Source organism: Pseudopodoces humilis, chromosome 16, assembly GCF_049639895.1.
Source record: "Pseudopodoces humilis isolate 2021_Gansu_Grassland_sample_001 chromosome 16, ASM4963989v1, whole genome shotgun sequence".
Taxonomy (NCBI): Eukaryota; Metazoa; Chordata; class Aves; order Passeriformes; family Paridae; genus Pseudopodoces; species Pseudopodoces humilis.
This window is the reverse complement of record NC_142215.1, coordinates 12,017,773-12,033,030: the sequence shown is the minus strand read 5'-3', so window position 1 is coordinate 12,033,030 and position 15,258 is coordinate 12,017,773. Positions and strand designations below refer to the sequence as shown.

At 41.8% G+C, this 15,258-nt stretch overlaps 1 protein-coding gene across 8 annotated transcripts in view; it reads left to right on the top strand.

Annotated features, from left to right (window-relative positions):
• Positions 1-15,258, top strand: part of MYO5A (myosin VA) — a 97,059-nt gene that overhangs the window by 61,406 nt on the left and 20,395 nt on the right. For 4 of the 8 annotated variants that reach the window (XM_088062957.1, XM_088062956.1, XM_088062953.1 and 1 more), the window contains exons 16-28: positions 493-590; positions 1,233-1,319; positions 1,409-1,517; positions 2,287-2,498; positions 3,377-3,533; positions 6,993-7,232; positions 7,734-7,982; positions 9,055-9,148; positions 9,829-9,977; positions 10,709-10,822; positions 12,979-13,122; positions 13,838-13,891; positions 14,617-14,844. In XM_088062957.1, coding sequence (XP_087919083.1) covers positions 493-590; positions 1,233-1,319; positions 1,409-1,517; positions 2,287-2,498; positions 3,377-3,533; positions 6,993-7,232; positions 7,734-7,982; positions 9,055-9,148; positions 9,829-9,977; positions 10,709-10,822; positions 12,979-13,122; positions 13,838-13,891; positions 14,617-14,844 — 1,935 coding nt within the window. Of the gene's footprint in view, positions 1-492; positions 591-1,232; positions 1,320-1,408; positions 1,518-2,286; positions 2,499-3,376; positions 3,534-6,992; positions 7,233-7,733; positions 7,983-9,054; positions 9,149-9,828; positions 9,978-10,708; positions 10,823-12,975; positions 13,123-13,837; positions 13,892-14,616; positions 14,845-15,258 lie in introns of all 8 variants that reach the window. The other 4 variants (XM_088062955.1, XM_088062954.1, XM_088062952.1 and 1 more) reach the window with 1 other exon arrangement.

The following is a 15,258-nucleotide window of genomic DNA, read 5'->3' as shown; positions in this document are numbered from 1 at the left end:
CTCTCCCTTTACCTCCTGTCTCATAGGTCTTAAGGTGTGCTGGTGCCTCAGAGGATCCCTTGTGATTTTGAGAGGGGTGCAGCTTATTGCAGCTTTCAGTTTGGCTCAAGTAGTCCCTAATTACTAATGCACTGTGGGGAACCATTTGAGGCAGCCCATTTTTTATTATGGTGCCAAACCCCAAACTGATGCTTCTCAAAACAAATTTAACATGGATGCTGAGAAGTTTTGAAAATCTTAAACTGGATGTTTTGGCTCATGTGCCACTTTGTCTGATTCAAATCAAAGTGGGGTTCAATCTTAAAATCCCGATAAATCCCCATAAAACTTGGTTCCAGTTATCATTGGGCCAAACACAAAATAACCACATATCTTTGCCATAATTAAATTAAAAGTATGTAAACCAAGTCTGCTTTCTGAGGTTATCTCAAAGATGACTGAGCTTATTGAGGCTATTCCCTGACATTATTTTTCATTCTGTTTTCCAAAAAGTTTCGAAACTCTCTTCATCTGCTGATGGAAACCCTGAATGCTACAACTCCACACTACGTGCGCTGTATTAAGCCAAATGACTTCAAGTTTCCATTCACGTAAGATGCCAGCTGCTGTGTGCTTTGGGTAGCCCTTGTTGGGAGGGGATTGCTCAAGGCCACTGAGGATCAGGGCTCTGCTGAACCTTGCTCACTCAGGAGTGAAGTGCTGTGTCTCCTTTCTCTGGTTAGGGATTCACCGTGTGTGTGTGTGTGTACGTGTATTACAGCAGGAAATGTTTGGGGATGAACAGAGGGAGAATCCTGATGCCATTTTTTTGTTTATGATGATATGTGAGGAAAAACTTCCAACATTTTCATTGCTAGCAATTTTAAATGTAACTGGCAGTTTACACTCCTTGAGCTCATTTGACATTTGCTGGAATTTGCTTTTTCAGATTCCAAAGCCTTTTTCATTACATTTTTTTTTAACATATGTGAACTTGCTTAGAGTTTTTCTCAAAGCCCAGGCACACAAAGGCTCCTGTAGCTCTTGTGCTGGCCAGCAGGAAATGCCAATGGGCTCGGAGAGTTCTCCAGCCAGGCTGTCCTTTGTTACCCCTGAGTTTCAGGAGCACCTTGCCCACCACCCATCACATCCACCCTGCTCCCACTGTGTCACTTCTCTCCTGGGTGTGCACACAACCAGGACCTCCAGGTAATGCAGACCTACTCCCACAGCCACTTTATGTTCCTACCTAGGTTTGATGAAAAGCGGGCAGTGCAGCAGCTGAGAGCTTGTGGTGTCCTGGAGACCATCCGAATCAGTGCTGCTGGCTTCCCCTCCAGGTGTGTTTGCTCTCTTTGGATTGCTTCCAGCTGCAGTTCTTTTTAAGGTGAAGTTCATTGTTGGGACTGACACTCTGCTTCTGGGACAGGTGGACGTACCAAGAGTTCTTCAGCCGTTACCGGGTTCTGATGAAGCAGAGAGATGTCCTTGGTGACCGAAAGCAGACGTGTAAAAATGTCCTGGAGAAGCTGATTCAGGTACTGGACTTAGTGCTGAGAGCATTTGGGGTCCACAGGAATAAAGAGTGTCACTTACTCCCTCATAGCCACACTATTTTAGTACTTCTGCGAAATACTAAACCACAAATGTATCCTGTAGCTCTTTGACTGCTGTTCCTTTCAACTAAGAATCAAACAGCCAACAAAATTAATTCTTTTTTCAGTGTGCCTTTGTATATTGTCAGTTTTTCCCTCAAAGAAGTGCCTGTAGACATAACGTATCATTCTCTTTCTGGTTTAGTTCTGAAATTTCAGATGTGTTTGAGCAGCAGCAGTATGCTTTGTTCTGCCCTAGTCCTGATACAATAAGTGATGTGTACATGTCTGAAGCCCCAGCTGCTTTGTTTGCACTGTGTAATGTGCTTGAAGATAGACTGTTCAGAGGGGTCAGCTACAATTTAAGCAGAAAATTGTACATGTGCACTGCCTGTATTGCTTTCATCCTCTGGGCCCCTTTGTCACCTCCTGTAGCCTTCCATGTTATTATCTTTGTGGCATTCTCATCTAAGCAAAAATCTCACATTGCTCCTTTGGGCCATGCTTGTGGCCTTATTATATATATTTTTTAACAGAATCATACAGACAAAATACCCTTCTCCACTACTTAATTTAAGTCTCAGATTACCCAAAATATTACACGGATAATTTTGCCTCTTTACTAATTGTACTTTCATTTAGCCCTTCATGCCTTTTTTAATGCATTAACACTTAATGCTGTAACTTACCCTCTTTTTACCTTTGAAAATAGGACAAGGATAAGTACCAGTTTGGTAAGACAAAAATATTTTTCCGGGCTGGTCAAGTAGCCTACCTAGAAAAAATAAGGGCAGATAAGTTGAGAGCTGCCTGTATCCGCATCCAAAAGACAATCCGAGGCTGGCTGATGAGGAAGAAGTACATGCGTATGAGGAAGGCTGCCATCACCATCCAGAGACATATCAGAGGGTACCAGGCACGATGGTAAGCACTGCTCAGGGCAAATCCCACACCAGCCTCAGTCCAGGGCCCTGTAAGTAGGGTGTTGAAATGTGATACATTTGTTCTCGCCCTCCTGTATTGCCTGAGAGGAAATGATTTTTCAGGGACATGAAGGAAATTTAATATAATGAGTGTCTGTCCTGCCTGGTTTTGACCTTTGTGAGATGACAGTAGCACCCTGGACTCTGTGATGCAGAAAACAAGTAGTACTAAGGAGACATGTTGCAGGTGAGGTAAAGCAGGACTGTCTGAGTCCTTATTGCCCAGTTTCCATGTGCCCTCCCAGCTGGGTCTGTCCTGCTGGAGAAACCATTCTTCTTCAAGGGTGCAGCTGTAAAGGGACATTCATCAGTCAGTGGTTTGTTGGGATTGCCTTCTGAGGGACGGCCAGGGGCCAGAGAGAAGGGCAGGAATACAGGTGGTATTGTTCAAAGACAAGGTGGTGATGAAGGCTGTAATAACCAGCCTTCAGAAAGAGGCATATGTCAAGATGCTTTGTAGTTGTCTTACTGCGACAGCCAAGAACAAGCAAACATTTTCTGCTAGTGGAGGTTAGGAGATCTGGAAGATGACATAGTGGAAACAGCTTTAAAGTTGGAGAAGAGGTGATGAGAAATTAAGCTGAGTTTACCTTGTCAGTTGTATAATAGAGTTCCTAGGGGAAGAGAAAACATTTCCCTGTAAAGTTTTGCAAGGTTTCTGTTTGTCATTCTGTTGTATTGCCACACAGCAGAATAGCAAGTAGATATACTGTGTCACTGACAACATGAAGAAGAAACTACAGATACACATATTAAAAAAAAATACATTCAAGCATTCAGTCACATAATTACAGGTATTGCTTGTAATCTTTTCCTTAGCTATGCCAAGTTCCTGCGGAGAACACAAGCTGCCATCACCATTCAGAAGTTCCAGCGCATGTATGTGGTCCGCAAGAGATACCAGTGCATGCGAGATGCTACCATTGCTCTTCAGGCCCTCCTAAGAGGTTACATGGTCAGAAACAAGTACCAGATGGTAAGCAATCATAGTGTACTTTTTCACTCCACATTTATTTCCACGCACTTTCAGGACAAGGCTTCTCTGTGGTGTCGTCTTGGGAACTGGAAATGTTTTGTGTGCCAGCTGTTAGGTGTGATGCACTAACAAAATACCAGAGCATGGATTGAGGGACAGCACCTGGAAATTAGATCTATATAATACTGCCATCAGCTTGTCATTTTAGACATGTTCTCCTTGTCATCTGATACAGATGTACTTAGACTTTCAGTGCAGCCACTGGAGAATCCAACTGTGATTTACTGCAGTTCTCATTTTTTTACTTATTATATGGAATGTCGAGGCACTTAAAATAAACATTGGAAATGCCGGGCTTCAGTGTGCCTCCATGAGTCCAAATCAGAATTGGTTACATCAGTATACATTTGATGCTACTGCTCCTCTCCCATCCCTAGTTTCAGTGATTCTGAAATGGTTTATGGAATTATGTTAGCAAAGAAATTCCTACAAAAATTGGATATTGAAAGTTACCCATGGGTGGAGTGTTTCTGGTTTTTTAGATGTATATTGGTTTTGGTGTGGGGGTAAATTGATATAACCCTGTCCTAAAGATATTGATGATATTTTCTAGATTATGCTTGATAATGAATTACTCAGTTGAGAAATTAGTATTTGGTTTTCAGTGGTTACAGGGCTGGAAACAGAATTATGAGTCAAACTGCAAAGTGCTAACATGTTTCATAGCACTTTTTTCTATAAGAACTGTGTTAACCAGGCTGAAAAGTCAACAAATATTTCACTGAAAAAGCAACTGAGGGAGTTGTGTTATTTTCCCAAGTATGTAAATGTTAAGGGCATGCAGCCAAAAGTCATCTGATGCTTATGTGTCATATTGTTCTCTTTTAAAGTTGAAGTTTCTATAAATTTTTCATTTTTATTAAAGTTGCTACACAGTCACTTGTAGCATTCTAACATAAACTAACCAAAAAGGTGGATAAAAACCAAATGTTGATAAGAATTTCTTAATACTAAGGCTCCTGTGCTTGACTTGGCTGTTCTTTTGTGTGGCTATCTACTTGCCTTTTTATTGGAATTCTTAGAATTCTTGTTATTCAAACTGTATTTGTGATGTTAAACAAGATGTGTTTTTAACAGTGGTCTGACAGATGTGACAAAGTCACAGGTGGGTCACAGCAGTAGGTGGCCTAAAATCTTCAGGAAAACGGGAGATACTTCTCTGTGCCTTGTTAGTCCCATGAGTAATGCACATCCCATCTGTCTTGTAGCACAGTTTAATAAACCTGTTATTCCCTGCTAATAGAGATGGCAGGTTTCTGGAGAGTCCCTGGAAGGGGTGGTCAGACCTGCCTGTCAGGAGGACCCCCCTCGAGCTGTGAATTGTTCACCACAGTAAAACTTGACAGTGTGACAAGTACCCCCGTGGTGTGCTGTGTTTGCCTCGTCCTCCTGAGGTGACATTTTACCCAAGCTGAGGTACAGGAGGGCTAGAGAGGGAAGCAGAAGCTGTGTGCGCCGTGGGAAGGTAAACACGGCTGTTGTGGTGATTGCAGAGGAGTGAAACCGAAAGGCTGCCCTGTGACAGGACACCTGGGCTGAGCCCTGGCTGCAGTCAGGTGTGGGGCACGTGTTGCTCCCTAGGATTGTGAAAGGTACCTGTCATTGTAGGCAGAGGGCATGTGTTGAGTCACGTGGGCACTACAAGGAACTTACTGTGGTTGAATCATCTGTTTCACACATCCTGGGGAAAGCTCCTGCCTGAGACCTTGCAGTGTGTTGCTCGGCTGGACGAGGAGTCCAGTTCCTCCACAGCTTTGACATAAGCTTTCCTGGGATATCCCTGGTAGATGAAGTAACTTCCTGATCCTCTCACATTACTTTGGAGTGGCTTGTTTCCTCACTGGATTGCATGGGTGCAAGAATTCACTGGCAGATGAGGACCATCCCTGCGCCATGGAGGTATTTTACAGGACTTGTTGCTTTCAAACTCGAGGTGAAAATGTTGTTGAAAGCTAGTTGTATTCCAGTGTTCAGGCACCTGCTGGGAACCTGAAGGAGTGTTCCAGAAAATGTGTGAGGAGGAGGCAGGAGGCAGGCACGCTAACTACATGGTGTGCAGTCGGAAGGACTTTGGCTTTTGACCTTGGTGTGCTTTTCAGAAAGCTGCTTCCTTACCTTGGTGTGCTGAGTAACAGTGTGCTGGTATTTTCAGCCACATTTCTAATTCAGAAATAAATGCTAAGGGAGAAAGTTTGTATATATTATAGTCTTGCCACTTTGCCAGTGAATTTTAAATTCATTGATCCGGGACTGTAACGCTTCTAGCACATTTCAGCTTGTTTTCTAAGCAGTCTAAAAGAAAATAAAATTATTGTTACCTGACTAGTTTGTCTTACCAGCTTTGTGGTAAATCAGTGTAAGAATGTGAATTGCCTATGATATTTAAACTACCAATTATGAGATTAACATGAAATCCTAAATATTATTCTTTAGAATAAACTGTTTTATTTGCAGAAGCTTTATTAAGTGAACCCTAAAGCTGTGTTCTGGAAACCTTGTGGATTTGGGCAGTCTCTCCAAGCATAGCTGTGATCTGCTTGCATTCAGGTGTTCCAGACCTGGGGGTCTCTGATTGAATTAGTGGGGGAAGGATCCAAAAACAAGTGGTAGACTCTTCTTAGCTGAACTTTCTGCCTAACACACAGATGAAGGTTGCTGGCATTCATGACTGGTTTATGTTATAGATAATTTTTTTTTAATAATACAGATTTTTTTTTTATACCTCAAAGCTATGGTTGACATTTCTGCCATAAAATAAACTGCAATTACTAAACTATAAATTTCTTATTAGAATAGATGAAAATTTTATCGTGCTGGCAAGCCTAAGATGTGTCAAAAAGGCAACAAAAACCTCCCAAAACAAAATAACAGGAAAAAACCAAAAGCTTCTGACTTCTTAACAGCTGCTACAATTTCCTCTGGGAAGTGCAGTGCTGACTGCATTGCATATCAAATGTGGTAATTTTAAACTTTGTATTGATGAACTCTACATAGAATATGTCAATGATTCAGAAGTGTTTCAAGATAAAGATGCAGTTTAAAAAAACAACAACATTGTATTTGTAATCTTGCCAACAGGTAGCATATACTTTTGCAATTAGCTGGGCTCTGACTTCAACACAAAAGAATGCCTGGTGCTTCAATGTGCCTCCAGTTCTTTTTGTCTTGTTTTTCCTTCTGGTTCCTTTTCATTTTACTCCTTGTTTTTGTCCTCGTTCCAGTCTTCTTTTCCTCTTCTTTTATTTATAATTTAAATTGATTCCATTTCTCGCTGCTCTTCCCCCGAAGTTTCTCTTTGCAGGCGAAGGTGTCTGTGTGTAGACCATGGTGGGGTTCTGTGTAGCTGCACAGGCGTGGTTTGCAGCTCTGACCCCCGTGCCGTGTGTTTTCCCAACGCAGATGCTGCGGGAGCACAAGTCTGTGGTTATCCAGAAGCACGTGAGGGGCTGGCTGGCCCGGCGGCGCTACCGCCGCACGCTGAGGGCCATCGTGTACCTGCAATGCTGCTACCGCCGCATGATGGCCAAGAGGGAGCTCAAGAAGCTGAAGATAGAGGCCCGCTCCGTGGAGCGCTACAAGAAGCTTCACATTGGCCTGGAGAACAAGATCATGCAGCTGCAGCGAAAAATCGATGAGCAGGTAAAAGGGTCTCCCTCGCCAGCCTCAGGGAAACCCTGCCAAAGGCTTGGTTACCTTTCTCAGCACTGTGGGCGTTCGCGGAATGCACTGAATTTTCTTGGGAAGGGCGCAGTTCTCTTTTCTGATGAAGAACAGTGATAGGAGAGAAGGGGAGGCCACAGTAGAACTGGAACAGTCAAACATCCACTTGTTCCTCTCAGCAGAACTGAGAAAAAACACCCACTCGCTTAACGCCAGTATTGCGTTTGAAGCACGTCAGTTGCTCTGTTTTAGGGGAAGGTGGGGTGATCGTGTCTGATTTAGTTTAGGATGTGCAGCCTTAGAGACTGGACTCTTCTGTCACCTCATTAAGCAATTCTGCAAAACCAGACCAAAACCTTTTTGAAATGGGGAAGCTGCTCCTGTGCTCCCATGTCAGGGTGAATTCTGTAGGGAAGGAAAAGGCTCCCGTAAACCAGAACTTCTCTAACAGCTGCTCTGCCCGTGTTGTGTTTTGCAAAGAACAAAGAGTACAAATCCCTGCTGGAGAAGATGAACAACCTGGAGATCACGTACAGTACAGAGACGGAGAAGCTGCGGAGCGATGTGGAGAGGCTTCGGATGAGTGAGGAGGAGGCCAAGAACGCCACCAACCGTGTCATCAGCCTCCAGGAGGAGATTGCCAAGCTCCGCAAGGAGCTGCACCAGACCCAGTCGGAGAAGAAGAGCATTGAGGAATGGGCAGACAAATATAAGCATGAAACTGAGCAGGCATGTATGGGGTCTCAGATGCATGAGAGGATTTACAGGGGCCTGGTATCCACTCAGGTTTTGCCCAGGTTTAATTGTTTCACTTGTGTGGCTGGTATTTTTACTGTACTTTTATAGCTGTACCATCCTAGATAGGCTTGGTACCTAAATGGCTGCACCTATGGTAGAAGAATATGCTAAATCCATATATGCAAATATATATATCTAATCTATTCAGATTTTGATATTGAAAGCATTTGCAAAGCCAAATCCTTAAGGTTTCTGACTCAGAGGTAATGCATTCATAACAAAAAATCATTCTTTCCTACCTAGAGAGAGTAAACACATGGACATCAGGAATCTGTCCCATACTCAACATTCAAAGGTGCTACTATATCCTGCCTAATGTAAACAGCCAGCCTATTCAACACATGTGCACAGTCTAGTTCAACAGGTTTCAGCTAAGCCCTGATCTTTGCTAACCACAAACAAATGGGTTGATTTCTGTCAAGAGTACTTGCTGATAATGGTGCAAGTTTTGAGTATTGGAAAGCCAGTCCATCATTATGTGATGCTGCTGTGACCAATTTCAATATCAGATAAGCGTAAGGAAAAATATTAACAGATAAAGCAAAGTGAATGCATAGTAACCATAATCAGACATAAATGAGTACCTGGCAAACCTGAACACAGGTAAAGTGACACAGGTTTAGGACAGAGGCAAGGTGTTAAATTGTGGTGTTACCCAATGCAATGGAATTTACCAGAGAACTACCAAAAGTGTTACTGTTTTATGAATATTTCTGTTTTAATGAGCCATTTTTATCTTTGGGACTTTAATGAAAAATACATGGCACTGTGGAGTGCTTCAGGGCAGTTTTAGCATCTGATCAGAAATGGGATGCAGAACATACAGGGGAATGCAGTGTTACACATTTAAGAAATGTCATTTGGAAATGAAGACTTAGTTCACCAGTTCCACTCTGTGAAGAACAATTTAATTGTGTGAACTGTCACAACAAAGGTGCCATTGTTAGAGCTAATGATGAAAGATGAACGGCATTCTGAGTCTAATATTTTATTATCTCTGTAGCTGGTATCAGAGCTGAAAGAGCAGAACTCATTACTGAAAACAGAAAAAGAGGACCTGAACCGCCGCATCCATGACCAGGCGAGGGAAATAACAGGTTGGCTCTGTTCTCTTCATTCAGGTTTCCTCCTTCATGTTACCTTGTAAAGCAGCACTCTACTGCATAGATTGGGCTAATTTGCCTTAATTTACATTCCTTTTTCTGCATTCATTTCTTTGTTTTAAGAACTTGCAAACATCAGAATTATTTACCATTTGAATTTCCACAAAATCCTAAGGGTTTGGGGCCTTTTTTAGGGGGTGTGACTGTTCCAAAACACTTGGATTTTTAAAAGACAGCTCTGATATTTAATACAGTTTGTCTGCTACAACTTTCCTGGCTGCTGTGATTGTGTAGGCAGCAGCCAGGAAAGCTAAACTCTCGGTGTGAGGGCTGTGATGAAGGGAGCTGTGATGAGGAGGGTCAGGATGCTTGAGGTGCAAAGCACCTCACATTTTGCTTTTGCATAGCACAGCAATGAGCTAGTGCCCCTTCTTCCTCCCTCCTGGAATCACTCCTAGAAGGTATCAGCAGAATAACTAACTTGTCTGAGTGAGCACCTCTGTGGTTGCCACAATAATGCTTTGGCCCTTCATATTTTTGGCCTAATGTTTGCCTAGAGAGGCACAAACACCAGCTTCAAATGGCAGGCTGTTCCTCTGGTGCAGGCCTGGATCTCCTGGATGGATGCACTGCATGGTAGGTAGGGCTGGAATTCTCACTTTGGATCCCTGCAGAGTCGATGGAGAAGAAGCTGGTGGAGGAGACAAAGCAGCTGGAGCTGGACCTGAATGATGAACGGTTACGGTACCAGAACCTGCTGAATGAGTTCAGCCGCCTGGAGGAGCGCTACGATGATCTCAAGGATGAAATGAACCTGATGGTGGTAAGTGGCTCCACAGCTGAGAAATCAAAGGCTGTTCACAACCATGTTTAGGCAGAGTCTAGTGGGATAAGTTAGTAGGTGCTGTCAGCTGTATGTGTTGGTAGCCTGTACTTGAAAAGAGAATTTGTCCTTTTAAATACTGTTTATTTTGATTAGGTCAGCCAAAACAAATACATTTAAAATCTGTTGTTGGTTTAAAAAAAATAAGAATTAATTGTCACATCTGAGAAGAAGGCTAAAATTTCTGCTGTGACTTTCCTGCTGGTATTACTTGTGCTGTTCATCCGTATTTGCCCTCAAGTTATTCACATCTGTTGGGGTTGTTTGAACCATCTTCATCCAGTGATAAATTTTATGTAGTCCTAGGAATATTCTTTGTGGCAGGAATATAAAGTGTTCCTCAATAGAATGTGTAGGGAGTTAAAAAATTGCCGCCTGTGCTTCCTGTAAACTGAATGTTTCTTTCCCACAAAGTGCTGCATCCTTGCTTAGTTCTGCTTTCTGCAGCAATCCTTGGTGGTGTAAAATCTGACCTATCTCCATAGAGCTGAGTGCTAACTGTATCTCACAGGCTCTTAGGTCTTTGGAGAGACCAGAATCAAAAACATTTTCTTACAAATTTTGATGGTGATGACATAAAACCAAATATTATAAGCTAAATTAAAGGTTGTGGAGAGAGAATCACAGGGAAAACTATATACTGGTACTGATTTGTTCCATTTACACTTCAGAGCATCCCCAAGCCTGGGCACAAAAGAACAGACTCAACTCACAGTAGCAATGAATCTGAATATACTTTCAGCTCTGAGATCACAGAAGCAGAAGACTTACCACTAAGGATGGAGGTAACATTAAAAATCCCCCACAACTCTTCACTGATACATAGTTGAACTCATTCCTTTCTCCTTTTTTTCATAAGTGCTTCTGAACACCGTGTCTGTATACTGAGATATCTAATGCTTTAATGCAACTTTCTCCATTTCCTTTTAGAGAAACACTTACTCCCTAGTTAGTTGAGATCCTGTGTAAAAAGACTGTCGAAGTATGCTTTGAACTCTTCTTGTATTACAGTAAGCATAGAATAGATACTTGGTGATCCAGCTGATTTGCATCTGTGAAACATTTGGTTGTCAGTGTTGGTAAGCACAATCACTTATTCAGGACAAAGTGGGAATTTAAAAAACCAGTGAGACTTCCTGAGGAGCCTGCCTACTATATAGTCAATGATTTAAAATGGCAAGCTGCATGGAATGAGTTTCCTGTTAGGGGTGGGAAACTAACACTGGATCAGGTTTTCTCTATTTCATAGAGAAGAATCAAACTCCCAGAATGGGAGTTTCCTTAGCATATGAAGCAATACAAATCCCAGGATGTCTGGAAAAATGATCAGGAAGATGTTCAAAAAATGTTCAGAAAGATGACTTGATTTAGCTAATGAATAATAATCATAAATAATTTGTGGTGCAACTCCAAGCCATTGATAACATTTTCCAAGATAACTCCCCCTTTCAGCCCATCCCATCACAGTGGGACTGCAGACAGAGCCCTCAGGGTGGTGGTCTGGCTGTGCTTGGCCCTTTCCAGAGTCAGAGTTTTCTCTGTGCATTCTGAAGAGCTCCTTAACTGTGAGCCAGGGCACAGCACACCCTGTTTGCCCTCTGCCTAGGTTAGGGATCTCCAGAGTAGCTATTGACAGGCTGTCATTGCTGCTTTGGAAAGCCTCTGCAGAGAATTATTTTCTCCTGTGGATGCAAATATCCTGACGCATTGGGGCTGGCACAGCCTCTCTGCGCGCTCTTTCATAATTCGCCTTCCCACTTAGGATTTTCATCTTGCATAATGGTTTCAGGATGATACTCCTACATTCACAGAGACTCAGGAGAAGGACAGTGCAACTACAGGTGATGGGATGTCACATATGAGCCAAATGCCATGTTTTCCTTTGGCTAATGGACTCACTGAATTGCTGTTGTAGAGCCAGGTTTGGGTTTTTGAATTTAAAGGAAGAAATGAACTCACACAAGAGTGTGAACAACTGTAGCACTGTATTTGTTTAACCCCTCGACGTTCTCCAGTTCTAACTCTAGACTAACAATATAGATTAATTATACAAAACCACATTAAAAAATCCGGCTCACCTCTAAGCAAATGAGTAAAGCCAGAAAACTCAAAAGTCTGTTTCCTTTTGCCTGAGCTGTTGGTGTGGTTTATGACTCTTCCCCTCAACAGTAAAAGGAGATGAAGTGGAAATGGCTGTGCTTGCTTGTCTGCTACAGTCATTAATATTAATTTTCTAGTTCCTTTTCTAGGCTTTAAAATTTTATGGTACAGTTCATAGTAAACACTTTGATCTTTCCAGTACATAAAGTGCAAAAAGGCTGATGGACAATTTCTAATGCAGGTTCAGATTGCAAACACTGGTCCTTGCCCAGATAATAGTGAAGAAACTGGTGAATTAGGCTTAGAACAGGCTGTATAATTAGCACAATAAAAGGAAAAAGGCTTAAAATATATTTTCTGTTACCTATTTTTTGTGTCATATCCCACTAAATTAACCTTCAAATTGCCAGAAAGGTTTCTCTTTAGCTGAAGAACTTACTATAGAAATCATTGAAAACTAAACCAACAACTAAAAAATCCCTTATTTACAGTTGTTTCCAGGTGAGTCTAACCACAAACTTTTTCTTTTTTCTACTTTCCCCCGTTCAAACATGTCAGAATATAAGGTATGCTTAGTTATAGACCTCCTGTCTGCTAGGTAGTGTCTAGTGCTTTCTTTTGCTAGGCTTTAGGCTTAGAAACATTTTCTACTAGTAAATCCTTTTTAAAAATAGTGTTTGATAGCCAATGAAATATTTTAGATATTCAGTGCTCAGAATCAAGTAACATTTCTGTGTTCCTCTCTTTCCCCAGTCTGTTTCCCATCTTTACTCACTGTTGTGCTTCCTTGTGCTGTGGAAGGGGAATACTCCTTGACTTCCCTCTGTTGTTTCTAAAGCAGGAGCCTAGTGAGAAAAAAGCAGCGCTGGACATGTCTCTGTTCCTCAAGCTGCAGAAACGGGTTTCAGAACTGGAGCAGGAAAAGCAGTCCCTGCAGGATGAACTGGACAGAAAGGAGGAACAGGCTCTCCGTGCTAAAGCTAAGGTGGACTCCTTGTAGCTGATCAAATGCTGACACCAGAATGTCCCTTCTTGTGAAACAGTAGCTCTGTGAATGCTGACTGGCTTTCACTAAATCTTTATCTTCCTCTAGCCCTTGCTTTATTTAATGACAAGATTCCTATTGGTGCTTAGTTCTAGGGACTGGTTATTTAGTTTTTCAAGGTCCTTGAGATCCTCTGATGGAAGACAGCAGGAAGAAAAAGTGCTTAGGACTTCACCTAAAAAAAAGAAAAGGCTGAAAGGCTGTTTTTATTAAGGAGTAGCCATAAGATAATCTACTTAAAAGATGGGAAGAATGGGTAATTGTTCATTTTAGGCAGAAGAAGAAGTGCATAGCCAAAGTACTGAGCTTAGACGCATTAGCTGATTGTGATTTAAATTCTCCTGATTTGATCTTCTTAAAAAATTATGAAACCAGTTTTGGCAATTGTTTCTTACTATGTTTCTACTAGTGAATTTCTTTAGCATGCTGGGGTTCATCCTGCTCTGTTTTGTTGCCAGTGACAGTATATCAACATGTATTACATGTGTCATAAACTCAGTAGTAAAGCAGGCAATGCCAATATTCAAACTACAGCAGTTAGCAGTACCAGAATGAGTGTTTTACAGTTGTATAGGAAAATAATTTCAGTTCCCTTTTGTTTTCCTACCTCAATGAAGGATTTTTAGTTTTCACACTTGTTTGTATTCTTTCATAGGAGGAAGAAAGGCCTCCCATAAGAGGTGCAGAGTTGGAGTATGAGTCACTCAAGGTAATTGTAAACCAGAGGTTTCTGGGTTTTTTCTAGTAAGACTCTTGCCACCAACTCTATGTGCTGGCATAGAAAATTACATCAGCTCTCCTGTTTCCAAATAGTAGCTGGAGAAACTAGAACAAATATACCCCAGCAGTCATTTCATTGTAGGACTGCTCTTTTTGAGGTGTAGAATGTGTGCCTGGGGATGCAAAAGGAAAAGATCCCCTAAGCCAGGGGGAGTTCTCTAGTAAATCACTAAGTACAGCTTGCAAGTTAATTTGGGCAAAAATACAGTGATAAATGTAGGTCTGTTTTTCAAAAGCATTATTTAAATTACTGCATATTTTAGACCACTAAAACTAAACATATTTCCTAATAGTGATGCAGAATTTTCCTAGCCTGCTGACCACTATTTGTTGTGAACTTTTTTTTTTTTTTTTTTTTTTTTTGCTAAGGGGTGAATTATAGGAAAAAAAGGTTGTCAATTCTGTTTCCCATCAAATCTGTCTGATCCACGTGTGTGTGTTCTGGTTTTGCATTTCAAACAAAAGGTTAGTCCTGTTAGTGAAATCCTCCCAGACACTATTGACCATGGTCAAGAGGCCAGGAATACAGGGGAGATTGATGGATTTCTTGCAGTCACACATAATTTTTACCATTTCTATCCATAGTTTTGTACCTATGGGTTACAGACGTGTCGCAGTGCTGCTGGGTGACAGAATTGTCCCTGTTTCTTGCAGCGTCAAGAGCTTGAATCTGAGAATAAAAAACTGAAGAACGAGTTGAATGAGCTGCAGAAGGCCCTCACAGAGACACGAGCTCCAGAGGTGACTGCTCCTGGTGCCCCAGCATACAGAGTCCTCCTGGACCAGCTGACCTCGGTCAGTGAAGAGCTTGAAGTACGCAAGGAAGAAGTTCTCATCCTGAGGTCTCAGCTTGTTAGCCAGAAGGAGGCAATTCAGCCCAAGGTAAATCTCACTCAGCAGGTGCATTGTGTGGAAAAGTTACATTGCATCATTTATTGATTAACATATAAATTAATATTCTGCTTGAAAAGGCAGAAGAAAATAGTCTGGGTTTGAAAACCTTTCTAAGTGTAATCCAATGGTCCATTATTAGTGCACAAACCACAGCAGTCTGAATTAGGAGCTTGTTTTAATGAACCAATCTGGGGTTTACCAGCACTCATGTGAAGATGTATAGGCTGTACCAAAGGTCTGATCCCCCAGACTCCTTTAACAGTACACAAATAATTCCCATTGGGAGCTGTATCATTTCTCTAGTGTGCAGTTGGACTGAAAAATTTAAAGGAATTCTCAGGAATTCCTTTCAATTAATAGTTCAGTGGAAGGAAGAGTTTGTTCTACATCTATATGATTGCA